Source organism: Ambystoma mexicanum, chromosome 13 (genome assembly GCF_040938575.1).
Source record: "Ambystoma mexicanum isolate Mex_15411 chromosome 13, UKY_AmexF1_1, whole genome shotgun sequence".
Lineage (NCBI taxonomy): Eukaryota > Metazoa > Chordata > Amphibia > Caudata > Ambystomatidae > Ambystoma > Ambystoma mexicanum.
The window spans coordinates 812,473,970-812,489,901 of NC_090938.1; the positions used below are offsets into that span (position 1 = coordinate 812,473,970).

The window sequence follows — 15,932 nt, forward strand, 5'->3', positions numbered from 1 at the left end:
GTTGCAAACTCGTGGCCGCAGAATGGCGGGCCATTGTCTGACTTGATGATGTCAGGTATGCCCCATTCACTCACGACTTCGTCAAAGACAGCTGTGATTTGGGCAAAGGCTGTGGATGAGGATCTCTTTACGATTGGGAACCTTGAATGTTCATCAGTGAATAGGAGCAGGTATTCCCCTGATTCTAGGGGTCCATAAAAGTCCATTGCCACTTTTTCCCATGGGTGTTCTGGTATCTGTGTTGGCTGTAGGGGTATCGGGGCTTTGGCTCTGGCCATACATTGGCATGCCATGCGGATCTTTACCCATCTTTCTACTAAAGCGTCAAGAAAAGGGAACCATACGCGGCAGCGCAGTTGTCGTTTGGTATTGTCCGCTCCTTGGTGTTCCTCATGGGCTGTCTTGATTATGGGCCTCATTACACGGATGGCGGAGAACCATGGCGCTATTAGCGCCATGTTTCATGCCGGTAAAATACCGGCACCGCCTTGACGGAAAGGGGAATTACCGCCCCATTCCAAGGTTGGCGGGGCGGTAATTCCCCCTTCCACCATTGCCCTCCCCCATTCCCATTTTTGCCCCATAGGGCATAATGGGAATGGGGAAGGCGCTAATTACGGTACCGCAAATTGCGGTAACGTAATTAGCTCCCTGGGTCCCTTTGCGGGTTGGTTTTTAACGCCTGCAAAAAGCAGGCGTTAAATTCCCCAACCCGCAAAGGGACCTCGTAGTAAGGCGGTAAGGATTTACCGGTACCGGTAAAATACCAGTACCGGTAAACCCTTACCGCCATCCGTGTAATGAGGCCCTATGTCTGACCGTAGATCCGCTGGGATTACTATTCTGCACCCTCTGAGGAGTATGGCTTTGTCTTTGACGGCTAGCTCTGTATGGACTTTTGCTAGCCTCTCTAGTTTGTCTCGGTTTGGGCCTGGATGTGTTGTCAGTGACCTCCTGTAGTCCTTCCACTTGTTATGTTCAGTGAGTTCAATCGCCAGGGCCATGGATGGATCAGCTGCTGACGACAGTGCGACGGCTTCTAACGATATCGCTGGAGGCAACGCATTTGTGGTGACGTAGCTTATTATTCCATGTCACCCTGTCTTGGTGTTGGCTTTCCTGTGGGGTGTCTGGATAAATAGTCAGCTGGGTTGTGTTCACCCCCCGGACGATGTATGATCTGATAATCGTATTCTTGTAGACGAATGACCCACCGTTCAATACTGGGGGGCATCTTCGTTCGTGGGTTTCCAAACAGTGAAAGTAGGGCTTGATGGTCCGTGATAAGGGTGAATCTCTTCCATATTATAAAATTGTGAAAGGGTTCACACGTCCATACTGCTGCTAGGCTCTCTTTTTCTGCTTGGGAGTATGCAGACTCGGGGGGTGCCAGTGTCCTGCTGACATATGCCACTACGTGTCTCGGGTGGGAGTCAACTCTGTTGGTCTGGGCGAGTATGGCTCCCGGTCCCACTGGGCTTGCGTCAACCACTATTTCAATGTGCCAGTCCGGGTCAAAATAGGCCAGTTTCCTGGCTTCTGTAAGGATTGCTTGATGGTGTAGAATGCGTCCTGGCATTCTGCTGTCCAGGCGAACAGCATATCCTTCTGGAGCAGTTTTCGGAGTGGTTCGGTGATTGTGGCGTAGTGCAGTATATATCTTACGCAGTATCCTGCCATGCCCAAGAACGAACGTACGTCCGCTATTTGTCTCGGTTCTTGTAGGTTGAAGATCGTTGCAACTTTGTCAAGGTCTGGGGTCATTCCATCTGGGGAGTATATGTGAACGAAAAATTTTAATTTGGTTTTGCTGAACCGGCACTTGTCAACATTCAAGGTGAGGCCTGCATCTTGGATGGCCTTGTATGTGGCACAAAGGGCGACATCATGTTCTTCTTTGGACCGTCCATACACAAGAATGTCGTCACTGTAGTTCAGTGCCCCTTTGGTTGGCCGAATGATTTGTCTGATGGCCTCGTGGAAAATGTCTGCAGCTGAAGATATGCCGAAATTTAGACGCTTATAGCGGAATAATCTGTCGTGCGTGGCAAAGGTGGTGATTCCTCTCGATTCTGGATGGAGTACCATCTGGTGGTACCCTTGATTCAGGTCTACTTTGAGAAGAGAGTGGACTTATTCAGTTGAACAATCATGTCCTCGATTCTGGGGCCTGGGTGTCATTCACGCTGAATCGTGGTGTTGGCTAATCGCATGTCCACACAGAGTCTGAGTCCTCCGTCCTTTGGCACTATGACCAGTGGAGAGACCCACGGGGTCGGGCCCGTAGCTGGTTCTATTATTCCGTCTTCCAGGAGTTGTCCGAGTTCAGCTGACACTGCGGGTTGGAGGTGGAAACCAACCCTCCTTGGATGTTGTGGAACGGGTCGGACAGTGGGATCAATGTGGAGTTTCACTGGGGGTCCTTTTAGTTTCCCTAGGCCCTTGCAGATGAGAGGAAATTCTTTCACGCTGGTGTCTTTTGACATCATGTCTGTACACGTGGGCCCTGATCGGACGTTGGACACACTATCTGTCACGCTCACCTGATTCCCACGGGGGCGCTGGCCTGGTTTCGAGTGCTGATGCCTCTTCAATGGTGAAGCGCAGGGCTCTGAAGATGGATAGGACGGGCCCCTCTACTCTGGCTAAACTGGCTCGCAGGAATATCCTCCTGTACGTGAAAAGGGAGTATTACAATCTGGCGTAATAATGCTCGAGCCTCCCACTTCCTTCCAACCCTCCTCGATACCCTTCCACGATCCCCCGTGAAGTCTCACCTTAGGGTCTGAAAGGACGAGCTCTCCATCCTGCTTCTAACGCAGGGGCGCGTTGAACCCAGTTACTTCACTGGATTGAGGTTGGATGGGAGTTCAGGTAAGCTTGATTATACTGGTAAGGCGCTGTAAAAGTTCTGTTGCAAGTTCAAAAGTTCAAGCTTTAAATAATAATGTTCATTGTCTTTTTCAGGTGATGAATGAAGATTCCTTTGGAGACTTCTTGCAACAAAGCGCTAATGTTGATGTCTTTTCCCCATAGGGGCCGGGGTTCGGAATGCCGGAGATATGGCGCCGACCCGAAGTGAAAAGTGCAGTTCCAGTAAAGATCAGGTAAGTCCTAGATGAGCGCTCAGGTAATGTTTTTGCATTCGCTCATCTAATGCCTTTGTCTTTTTTCCCCATAGGGGCCGGGGTCCGGAAAATGCCTGGAAGCAGCAAGACCCGAAATGAAATGGGAATGACCCAACAGGTAAGTCTTAGAAGGAAACTGAGCTTTTCCTATTCCCTTCCTTCTCTCACCTTGTGTTCTTGTCTTTTTCTCTCTAGGCTCTGGGAAGTGGCTGCGGATCCGGATGATCGCTGCTGAAGATGGAGGCGCCCAAGAAAGGTGAGTGAAATGCAGCGCTGCAGCGACCAGAGCGAAATGCTTTTAAAAATGATGTCTTCCTTTTCAGGATCGTCGGTGAAATGTCTCTGTGATGCAGGTTTAGCAGGTAAGGCCTTCTTCCTCTCGAATTCTCTTCTTATCACCCTTTGCAGGTGTCCCAGGATGCTGACAGGCGTGGCTGAAGTCCAGAAGCAGGAGCAGACACGGTGAGCGTCCAGCTGCTAGGTGCAGAACAACGCGAAGCACGTGTGGCTGTTCGGGTGGGGTTTAAATAGCTTTGGAAGAAGTTCCAGGTATGTATCCTTCCACCGATCAGGTATGTATCCTTCCCCGACCACACCCAGGTGGAAAGTAGTCCCACAGGTAAAGTAGTCCCATTCAGGAATCAAGAGGTCCTGGATGTAGCAGCATGGTCTGCATCAGGTAAGTGCACATAAAAACACTTGAACACATGTCCAGCTTTAGGAGCCTGGCGCCTAAGGCGCCAGGACTGGGGTCCAACATGAGCCTGGCGCCTAAGGCGCCAGGACTGCGTCCAAAGGGCCTCAGCTTGGGCCCGCTGGAACTTCCCTGGGGGGAATGATGCCTGCCTCTGGGGTTGCTGGGTCAGACCTGGCTCCTTGGAGGTAGGCATCATGACACTATCTCTTGTCTCAAGTGTTGGTTCTGTCGAGTGGATTTTGTCACCTTCTTGCACGTGTATGTCTATAAGTCCTAGGCAGGAGGTGGTTCTATAGCTGAGATGGCATCTTCCTTTGGTCAGACTGCAAATGACGTGAATGCTCGTCATGGTGGAGTGGTTGTCGTGGATGAGACGACGACCGAATGAGCCAATTGTTTGCAGGGGGTTTGCAGCGCCCCATTGGTATATCTTGGAATCGGATGGCATCAGGGCCAGTTTGTTGGGAATCTGGTGAAACTTCTTCTCACCCATTATGTTGACAGTGGCTCCTGAGTCGACTAGGAAACAGAATTGTCTCCCTCCTATATCCACCGGTATCTTGGGTGCTTCCCGTGCTCTCCTTCCTTCATGATAAGATTGACGTATTCGTCATGCTGATATTGGTCATACTGATAGACTTCATGTTTGAAACCTTGTAGGTCCGCTGCATAGTGGGTGTGATGTGTTGGGGGTCCATCATATTCAACTCTTATGTGGAAGGTTATAGGTCATTTGGTCGAAAACTTTTGGTCGACTGGACAACTGGTCGACACCATTTGGTCGAAAACCAAATGGTCAAATTTTTAATTTTTATTTTTTTTACCCCTTTTTTGGTTTTTTTGGGGGGGTCCCCCCCTCCCCCCAACCCCCTTTTTTTTCTTTTTTTTTTCCCACACAAAAACCCACAAAACACATATATAAATTTAAAAAAAAAAATTCGACCATTTGGTTTTCGACCAAATGGTGTCGACCAAATTGCAGTCGACCAGTTTGCAGTCGACCAAATGACCGGACATCTATGTGGAATACTTGCTCGTATCCTTCACTTCCTTGGATCTCATCAGTCGGGTAGACATCTTCGACCACTCTGACGTACTTTCTTGGGTTTTGGTGATATGGGCGTGTTTGGTAGGCTTGAGCTTGTGGGTTTCCGCTGGGTATTTTGAATTGAGGGGCAACAGGTGGTCTTTGCATCGGAAATGGTCTGCATTCCCTGCAGACTGAGTGAAAGTGTCCCTCTCTGCCGCAGTAGCCACATCTCTGGGACAGTGCGGGGCAAGTCCCTGCCTGAGGGAAAGCCATCCCGCAGTGGTAGCATTGGCGTTGGGTTCTCAGCGTTATTGAATAGTTGGGATTGGGGGCTCTCTCTGTCGTTCTGGTGGTGTTGGCCTGCATTGCCGCTATCGCTTCATTCTTGTCCTGTTTTGTCGAAGTGCCTCTTATCTGTGTCACTTGTTTTTCCACCCCTTCTAAAATCCTTGCCATCTGGCTTACTTCTTCTATGGTGATCAGTTTTTTGAGGAGTTGCTTCTTTAGGGTCTGGGATACACATCCTTCGATTACTCTCAGACGTATGGCCTCATCAAGCGAGAAGGCATGGAATTGGCAGTTCGCTCCTTTTATTCGTAGATTCGTCAACGGTGTCATCGATCCTTTGCGTGCACTGATTCAATATGTACCTTTCATAGTCCCTGTTGGGCTCAATTACCAGTCTTCTGTTCAGTGCCGCGATTAGTGCTGGGAAGTCAGCTTGTTCAGCCGTTGGGATGGTTTTCAACAGGACTTTGATGTCATTCCCTGCTAGGTTTAGAAACATGCTGCGTAGTCTTGGTGACTTTTCTTCCCCCGCAGCATCTATGAAGATATTAAAGTCTTCTAACCACTCAACCCACCTTGGGCCCTTGTCCGCTTGTGGCATCATGGAGAAAGGGGGGGGCATGTGCCATGCCGTGGTTGCTGTGCTCCCTGTAGGAGTTGGAGGGGTTGGAGCTTGCTGATCTTGGGATGAGCTCATGGTGAGGTGGTGGTGGTGAATGGGGTGTGTGGTACTGTTGGTCATCTCGAGTCGGGCCCCTTGTGGTTGCAGCAGGTGGATGGGCTTGGGCCTGCTGTCTTATGTGGTGGCTGTAGATGCGGGGTATCACCCACCTTTCTTAAGAGTCTGCTGGAGTCTGCTGGGCCTTGGTTGCGACTGCTGGCGGATTGCTGTGCAGTCGATGTGTGGGGGCACTTCAAATGCACCCTGGACGAGTTGTCTTCGCCGGCGTGGAGTTGTCGCTGGAGGATGGGCCACGTGGAGTTGACGTGTGCCCTGGATTGAGAAGAGCTTGGGCTTGGGATCATGCATTCCTCTGCGTAGATGGATGGCCTGGGATCAGGCTTGCTGCTGTGCACGTGGCTTGCACGTGTTCATGGAGGAGAAGGAGGAGAGCGGCCTCAGGCCTGACTGGCCGCCAGTGGCGCACGTGTTATTGTTCGCATGGCCGTGTGTGCACAGAGGAGGGAGGGCGGGCCTGGGATCAGGTCGCAGTGTGGAGGAGGAGGAGGAGGGCGGGTGTGGGATCGCACGCGCCGGCAATGTAAAGCGGGCCAGGATCGGTCCATTGACTGTGGGAGGAGGAGGCGGGCCTCGGATGAGGCGCGGGCGCCAGCGGGCTGGAGGTGCCTGCGGTGTGCTTCCGAGCAGGATCGCTGCTGGAAGATGGAGGACGAGGACTCGGCGGTCCTGGAGAGCACCCCGTCGCCAGTTGTTGGGCCTGGATGGGCCACTGAAAGAAGGACAGACACGCCGAGGTTGTGCGCACGTCTTTCTTTATTCTCCACACAACATAAACTAACCTAGAATATTCCCTCCCCCTTGCGTTCCCCGTAACGTGACGCTACTCACGTGACACGGCGTCGGTCTCTTAAGGAGACACGAACGCTGTGACACCTTCCTTCCACGGGCAACTGCAGGCACAGCACACTGTGCACAGCAGAGCACACCCACACTGGGTGGCCGAGAGACCCATTCCTTCCAAGGGCAGCTGCAGGCACAGCACACCATGCACAACAGAGGACCCCCACACTAGGTGGCCGAGAGACCCCTTCCTTCCATGGGCAGCTGCGGGCACAGCACACCGCGCACAGCGGAGCACAGCCACACTGGGTGGCCGAGAGACCCCTCCCTTCCACAGGCAGCTGCGGGCACAGCGCACCGTGCACAGCAGAGCACAAGCAAGGGCCTAGCACACTGTGCACAATGGAGCACACCCACACTGGGTGGCCTAGAGACCCCTTCCTTCCTCGGGCAGCTGCGGGCACAGCACACCGTGCACAGCGGAGCACACCCACACTGGGTGACCGAGAGACCCCTTCCTTCCACGGCCAGCTGCGGGCACAGCACACCATGCACAGCGGAGCACACCAACACTGGGTGGCCTAGAGACCCCTTCCTTCCTCGGGCAGCTGCGGGCACAGCACACCGTGCACAGCGGAGCACACCCACACTGGGTGGCCGAGAGACCCCTTCCTTCCACGGGCAGCTGCGGGCACAGCACACCATGCACAGCGGAGCACACCAACACTGGGTGAGCGAGAGAACCCTTCCTTCCACGGGCAGCTGCGGGTATAGCGCACTGTGCACAGGGGCGCACACTGGGTGGCCGAGAGACCCATTCCTTCCAAGAGCAGCTGCGGGCCCGGCACACTGTGCACAGCGGAGCACACCCACACTGGGTGCCCGAGAGACCCCTTCCTTCCACAGGCAGTTGCGGGCATAGCACACTGTGCACAACGGAGCACACCCACACTGGGTGGCTGAGAGCCCTTCCTTCCATGGGAAGCTGAGGGCACAGCACACCGTGCACAGTGGAGCAGACCCACACTGGGTGGCTGAGAGACCCCTTCCTTCCACGAGCAGCTGCGGGCACAGCACACTGTGCACAGCGGAGCACAGACACACTGGGTGGCTGAGAAACCCCTTCCTTCCACAGGCAGCTGTGGGCATAGCACACTGTGCACAGCGGAGCACACTGGGTGGCTGAGAGACCCATTCCTTCCAAGGGCAGCTGCAGGCACAGCACACCATGCACAACAGAGGACCCCCACACTAAGTGGCCAAGAGACCCCTTCCTTCCATGGGCAGCTGCGGGCCCAGCACACCACGCACAGCGGAGCACAGCCACACTGGGTGGCAGAGAGACCCCTCCCTTCCACAGGCAGCTGCGGGCACAGCGCACCGTGCACAGCAGAGCACAAGCAAGGGCATAGCACACCGTGCACAATGGAGCACACCCACACTGGGTGGCCTAGAGACCCCTTCCTTCCTCGGGCAGCTGCGGGCACAGCACACCGTGCACAGCGGAGCACACCCACACTGGGTGACCGAGAGACCCCTTCCTTCCACGGGCAGCTGCGGGCACAGCACACCATGCACAGCGGAGCACACCAACAATGGGTGACCGAGAGAACCCTTCCTTCCACGGGCAGCTGCGGGTATAGCGCACTGTGCACAGGGGCGCACACTGGGTGGCCGAGAGACCCATTCCTTCCAAGAGCAGCTGCGGGCACGGCACACTGTGCACAGCGGAGCACACCCACACTGGGTGGCCGAGAGACCCCTTCCTTCCACAGGCAGCTGTGGGCATAGCACACTGTGCACAGTGGAGCAGACCCACACTGGGTGGCCGAGAGACTCCTTCCTTCCACGGGCAGCTGCGGGCACAGCACACTGTGCACAGCGGAGCACAGACACACTGGGTGGCTGAGAAACCCCTTCCTTCCACAGGCAGCTGTGGGCATAGCACACTGTGCACAGCGGAGCACACTGGGTGGCTGAGAGACCCATTCCTTCCAAGGGCAGCTGCAGGCACAGCACACCATGCACAACAGAGGACCCCCACACTAAGTGGCCGAGAGACCCCTTTCTTCCATGAGCAGCTGCAGGCACAGCACACTGTGCATAGTGAAGCACACCCACACTGGGTGGCCGAGAGACCCCTTCCTTCCACGGGCAGCTGTGGGCACAGCACATTGTGCACAGCGGAGCACACCCACACTGGGTGGCCGAGAGACCCCTTCCTTCCATGGGAAGCTGCGGGCACAGCACACTGTGCACAGCGGAGCACGAGCACACTGGGTGGCCGAGAGACCCCTCCCTTCCATGGGCAGCTTCGGGCACAGCACACCGCGCACAGTGGAGCACAGCCACACTGGGTGGCCGAGAGACCCCTCCCTTCCATAGGCAGCTGCGGGCACAGCGCACCGTGCACAGCAGAGCACAAGCAAGGGCATAGCACACTGTGCACAATGGAGCACACCCACACTGGGTGGCCTAGAGACCCCTTCCTTCCACAGGCAGGTGTGGGCACAGCACACCGGGCACAGCGGAGCACACCCACACTGGGTGACTGAGAGACCCCTTCCTTCCACGGGCAGCTGTGGGCACAGCACACTGTGCACAGCGGAGCACGAGCACACTGGGTGGCCGAGAGACTCCTTCCTTCCACAGGAAGCTGCGGGCACAGCACACTGTGCACAGCGGAGCACACCCACTCTGGGTGGCCTAGAGACCCCTTCCTTCCACGGGCAGCTGTGGGCACAGCACACCGTGCACAGCGGAGCACACCCACACTGGGTGACTGAGAGACCCCTTCCTTCCACGGTAAGCTGCGAGCACAGCACACTGTGCACAGTGAAGCACACCCACACTGGGTGGCCGAGAGACCCCTTCCTTCCACGGGCAGCTGTGGGCACAGCACACTGTGCACAGTGGAGCACGAGCACACTGGGTGGCCGAGAGACTCCTTCCTTCCACGGGAAGCTGCGGGCACAGCACACTGTGCACAGCGGAGCACACCCACTCTGGGTGGCCAAGAGAACCCTTCCTTCCACGGGAAGCTGCAGGCACAGCACACTGTGCACAGCGGAGCACACCCACACTGGGTGGCCGAGAGACCCCTTCCTTCCATGGCAGCTGTGGGCATAGTGCACTGTGCACAGCGGAGCACACCCACACTGGGTGGCCGAGAAACACCTTCCTTCCACGGGAAGCTGCAGGCACAGCACACTGTGCACAGTGAAGCACACCCACACTGGGTGGCCGAGAGACCCCTTCCTTCCACGGGCAGCTGCGGGCACAGCACACCATGCACAGCGGAGCACACTAACACTGGGTGACTGAGAGAACACTTCCTTCTACAGGCAGCTGCGGGTATAGCGCACTGTGCACAGGGGAGCACACTGGGTGGCCGAGAGACCCATTCCTTCCAAGAGCAGCTGCGGGCACGGCACACTGTGCACAGCGGAGCACACCCACACTGGGTGGCCGAGAGACCCCTTCCTTCCACAGGCAGCTGCTTGCATAGCATACTGTGCACAACAGAGCACACCCACACTGGGTGGCCGAGAGACCCCTTCCTTCCATGGGAAGCTGAGGGCACAGCACACTGTGCACAGTGGAGCAGACCCACACTGGGTGGCCGAGAGACCCCTTCCTTCCACGGGCAGCTGTGGGCATAACACACTGTGCACAGCGGAGCACACTGGGTGGCTGAGAGACCCATTCCTTCCAAGGGCAGCTGCGGGCACAGCACACCATGCACAACAGAGCACACCCACACTAGGTGGCCGAGAGACCCCTTCCTTCCATGAACAGCTGCGGGCACAGCACACTGTGCACAGTGAAGCACACCCACACTGGGTGGCCGAGAGACCCCTTCCTTCCATGGGCAGCTGTGGGCACAGCACACTGTGCACAGCGGAGCACACCCACACTGGGTGGCCGAGAGACCCCTTCCGCCCACGGGCAGCTGCAGGCATAGTGCACTGTGCACAGCAGAGCACACCCACACTGGGTGGCCGAGAGACCCCTTCCTTCCACGGTAAGCTGCGGGCACAGCACACTGTGCACAGTGAAGCACACCCACACTGGGTGGCCGAGAGACCCCTTCCTTCCACGGGAAGCTGTGGGCACAGCACACTGTGCACAGCGGAGCACGAGCACACTGGGTGGCCGAGAGACTCCTTCCTTCCACGGGAAGCTGCGGGCACAGCACACTGTGCACAGCGGAGCACACCCACTCTGGGTGGCCAAGAGAACCCTTCCTTCCACGGGAAGCTGCAGGCACAGCACACTGTGCACAGCGGAGCACACCCACACTGGATGGCCGAGAGACCCCTTCCTTCCATGGCAGCTGTGGGCATAGCGCACTGTGCACATCGGAGCACACCCACACTGGGTGGCCGAGAGACACCTTCCTTCCACGGGAAGCTGCGGGCACAGCACACTGTGCACAGTGAAGCACACCCAGACTGGGTGGCCGAGAGACCCCTTCCTTCCAGAGGCAGCTGTGGGCACAGCACACTGTGCACAGCGGAGCATGAGCACACTGGGTGGCAGAGAGACCCGTTCCTTCCACGGGAAGCTGCGGGCACAGCCCACTGTGCACAGCAGAGCACGAGCACACTGGGTGGGCGAGAGACCCCTTCCTTCCATGGGCAGCTGTGGGCACAGCACACCGCGCACAGCGGAGCACAGCCACACTGGGTGGCCGAGAGACCCCTTCCTTCTAAAGGCAAACTGCGGGCACAGCGCACCACGCACAGCAGAGCACAAGCAAGGGCATAGCACACTGTGCACAGCGGAGCACACCCACACTGGGTGACCGAGAGACCCCTTCCTTCCACAGGCAGCTGCGGGCACAGCACACCATGCACAGCGGAGCACACCAACACTGGGTGACTGAGAGAACCCTTCCTTCCATGGGCAGCTGCGGGCATTGCGCACTGTGCACAGGGCAGCACACTGGGTGGCCAAGAGACCCATTCCTTCCAAGAGCAGCTGCGGGCACGGCACACTGTGCACAGCGGAGCACACCCACACTGGGTGGCCGAGAGATCCATTCCTTCCAAGGGCAGCTGCGGGCACAGCACACCATGCACAACAGAGCACACCCACACTAGGTGCCCGAGAGACCCCTTCCTTCCATGGGCAGCTGCAGGCACAGCACAACGTGCACAGTGGAGCACAGCCACACTGTGTGGCCGAGAGAACCCTTCCTTCCACGGGCAGCTGCAGGCACAGCACACCTTGCGCAACAGAGCACACCCACACTAGGTGGCCGAGAGACCCCTTCCTTCCACGGGCAGTTGCGGGCATAGCACACCGTGAACACACCCACACTAGGTGGCTGAGAGACCCCCCAGAGTGTCCTAATGTTGCATTGAATGGATACTTGCACAGGCCCAGCCACAGGCGCCTCTAGACCCTGAAATCTTAGGTGTGGGGGCGGGAAGCATGGTGCCCCTGGGGCGGCACCACGTGCTGTCCACCCATCTCTGCCCACTAGTCTCCCACTCACCACCATGTTGATAGCTCATCCCTCATGTGGCCGCTTTGCTGTAGCAGAGCTGCCAGAGAGGCAAGGCCTCTCAAACGCTCACAAGCAACTCTGCACATTTCCTTCTAACTCAAAACCGCCCAGGGCACAACACAAACACCAAGCACAACACTGCGGAAAAACCACCTTGCTGGCGGCACGGCGACCACACAGGGCACAAACATTGCCCTCAAACACCCAGGCAGCCTTCCCGAACATTCCCCTCAAACACACAGGCAGCCATCTCGAAGGGACCACCCAGGGCACAAACACCCAGGCAGCCTTCCCGCGGGGACCACCCAGGGCACAATCATTGCCCTCAAACACCCAGGCAGCCTTCCAGCGGGGGCCACCCAGGGCACAAGCATCGCCCTCAAACACCCAGGCAGCCTTCCCACGGCGGCCACCCAGGGCACAAGCATCACCCTCAAACACCCAGGCAGCCTTCCCACATCGACCACCCAGGGCAAAAGCATCACCCTCAAACACCCAGGCAGCCTTCCCGTGGCGACCACCCAGGGCACAAGCATTGCCCTCAAATACTCAAACACCCAGGCAGCCTTCCCGTGGTGACCACCCAGGGCACAAGCATCGCCCTCAAACACCCAGGCAGCCTTCCCGCGGGGACCACCCAGGGCACAAGCATCCCCCTCAAACACCCAGGCAGCCTTCCTGCGGCGCCCCACGTTGCACAAGCATCGCCCTCAAACACCCAGGCAGCCTTCCCGCGGCGACCACCCAGGGCACAATCATTGCCCTCAAACACCCAGGCAGCCTTCCAGCGGGGGCCACCCAGGGCACAAGCATCGCCCTCAAACACCCAGGCAGCCTTCCCGCGGCGGCCACCCAGGGCACAAGCATCACCCTCAAACACCCAGGCAGCCTTCCCACATCGACCACCCAGGGCAAAAGCATCACCCTCAAACACCCAGGCAGCCTTCCCGTGGCGACCACCCAGGGCACAAGCATTGCCCTCAAATACTCAAACACCCAGGCAGCCTTCCCGTGGTGACCACCCAGGGCACAAGCATCGCCCTCAAACACCCAGGCAGCCTTCCCGCGGGGACCACCCAGGGCACAAGCATCCCCCTCAAACACCCAGGCAGCCTTCCTGCGGCGCCCCACGTTGCACAAGCATCGCCCTCAAACACCCAGGCAGCCTTCCCGCGGCGACCACCCAGGGCACAAGCATCGCCCTCAAACACCCAGGCAGCCTTCCCGCGGCAGCCATCCAGGGCACAAGCATCGCCCTCAAACACCCAGGCAGCCTTCCCGTGGGGACCACCCAGGGCACAAGCATTGCCCTCAAAAACACAGGCAGACGTCCCGTGGGGGCCACCCAGGGCACAAGCATGGCCCTCAAACACCCAGACAGCCTTCCCGCGGCAGCCACCCAGGGCACAAGCATGGCCCTCAAACATCCAGGCAGCCTTCCCGCGGCGGCCACACTGTGCACAAGCATCGCCCTGAAACACCCAGGCAGCCTTCCCGCAGTGACCACCCAGGGCACAAGCATCGCCCTCAAACACCCAGGCAGCCTTCCCACAGCAACCACCCAGGGCACAAGCATCGCTCCTCAAACACGCCGGCAGCCTTCCTGCAGGGACCACCCGGGCACAACCATCACCCTCAAACACCCAAGCAGCCTTTCCACGGCGACTACCCAGGGCACAAGCATTACCCTCAAACACCCAGGCAGCCTTCCCACGTCGACCACCAAGGGCAAAAGCATCACCCTCAAACACCCAGGCAGCCTTCCCGTGGTGACCACCCAGGGCACAAACATCGCCCTCAAACACCCAGGCAGCCTTCCCGCGGGGACCGGCCAGGGCACAAGCATCCCCCTCAAACACCCAGGTAGCCTTCCTGCGGCGCCCCCCCATTGCACAAGCATCGCCCTCAAACACCCAGGCAACCTTCCCGTGGCGGCCACCCAGGGCACAAGCATCGCCCTCAAACACCCAGGCAGCCTTCCCGTGGGGACCACCCAGGGCACAAGCATTGCCCTCAAAAACACAAGCAGCCTTCCTGCGGGGGCCACCCAGGGCACAAGCATGGCCCTCAAACACCCAGGCAGCCTTCCCGCGGCGGCCACCCAGGGCACACGCATCGCCCTCAAACACCCAGGCAGCCTTCACGCGGCGACCACCCAGGGCACAAGCATCGCCCTCAAACACCCAGGCAGCCTTCCCGCAGCGACCACCCACGGCACAAGCATCGCCCTCAAACACCCAGGCAGCCTTCCCGCAGCGACCACCCACGGCACAAGCATCGCCCTCAAACACCCAGGCAGCCTTCCCGCGGCGGCCACCCAGGGCACACGCATCGCCCTCAAACACCCAGGCAGCCTTCCCGCGGCAGCCAGCCAGGGCACAAGCATCGCCCTCAAACACCCAGGCAGCCTTCCCGCGGCAGCCAGCCAGGGCACAAGCATCGCCCTCAAACACCCAGGCAGCCTTCCCGCAGCGACCACCCACGGCACAAGCATCGCCCTCAAACACCCAGGCAGCCTTCCCGCGGCAGCCAGCCAGGGCACAAGCATCGCCCTCAAACACCCAGGCAGCCTTCCCGCGGCGGCCACCCAGGGCACAAGCATCGCTCCTCAAACACCCAGGCAGCCTTCCCGCAGCGACCACCCAGGGCACAAGCATCGCCCTCAAACACCCAGGCAGCCTTCCCGCAGCGACCACCCACGGCACAAGCATCGCCCTCAAACACCCAGGCAGCCTTCCCGTGCAAAGAACAAGGAACACTGTCGCCAGCAGTAAAATCATCCCACCTAAACCAAAACAAAGTGCAAGCCTTCGGGGTACAATAAGCATGTCTATGTAAAGCGCTTTGGATAAAAGCGCTATATAAAAAACAAGTTATTATTATTATACTGCCAACTTCACTGGGGAAAACCCTGAAAGCGCCATGTCCGTTTCACACGCAATCAAGCCTCAGGTGTGGGAATGAAAGTGCACTGAGGTGGGGCGCTGCTTAACTGTACTCTCTGAATACAATAAGCCGTAGAAAGAGGGACATCCCTTCCCAGGAGGAGGGACAGGTGCGTGGGGAAGAAGGTTAAAGGAGGAAACACACACAGAAAACTGCCCCTTGGGGTGAATTCTCTAAAAATGAAGGGGAACGGAGGGTCCTGGAAGCCATGGTGCCCTCCCCAGGGCTCATTACCCCTGTCCTGATCTCACAGGAAGTATCCCAGGGCTCAGTCATGGTCTCCCCGCTCTGTGCTCTCCTCTGTCTGGTCTGCACTCTCCTGGTCTGCTCTGTGCTCTCCTCCTGTCTGGTCTGCACTCTCCTCCTGTCTGGTCTGCGCTCTCCTCCTGTCTGATCTGCACTCTCCTGGTCTGCTCTGTGCTCTCCTCTGTCTGGTCTGCACTCTCCTCCTCCCTGGGCTGCACCCTCCTCCTCCCTGGGCTGCACCCTCCTCCTCCCTGGTCTGCACTCTTCCTCTCTGGTCTGAGCTCTTCGGTGCAGCTCGAGAAGATGGGAAGGTGTGAAAGTGAAAGTGAAAGTGAAAGTAACATGGGGACAGCTGGGGCCATGGCTGCTCACAGTGTAGTACCGCCTGCCACCGCCAGAGGGTACGCACAGAGGTTGTCGGGGCATTAGTTCTCTGCTGCCTAGCAACTCCATGATGCTGGGAAAGCTCTAACTCTATTGGATAATGCTCTTCTACTCTTCAGAGACTTAACAGGTACACCCTTGCCTAGCTACTGATGACGCGTTGTGAGCTTTGCCAC

The 15,932-nt window shown here is 57.8% G+C and overlaps 1 protein-coding gene across 1 annotated transcript in view; it reads right to left on the minus strand.

Annotated features, from left to right (window-relative positions):
• LOC138522048 (proteasome subunit beta type-9-like) overlaps positions 1-15,637 on the minus strand; it is a 576,384-nt gene extending 560,747 nt beyond the window's left edge. Inside the window, exon 1 of the mRNA XM_069635273.1 lies at positions 15,361-15,637. Within this exon, the coding sequence (XP_069491374.1) occupies positions 15,361-15,402 (42 nt within the window). The 5' untranslated portion in view covers positions 15,403-15,637. The remainder of the gene's footprint in view (positions 1-15,360) is intronic.
• Positions 15,638-15,932: the final 295 nt, after the last annotated feature.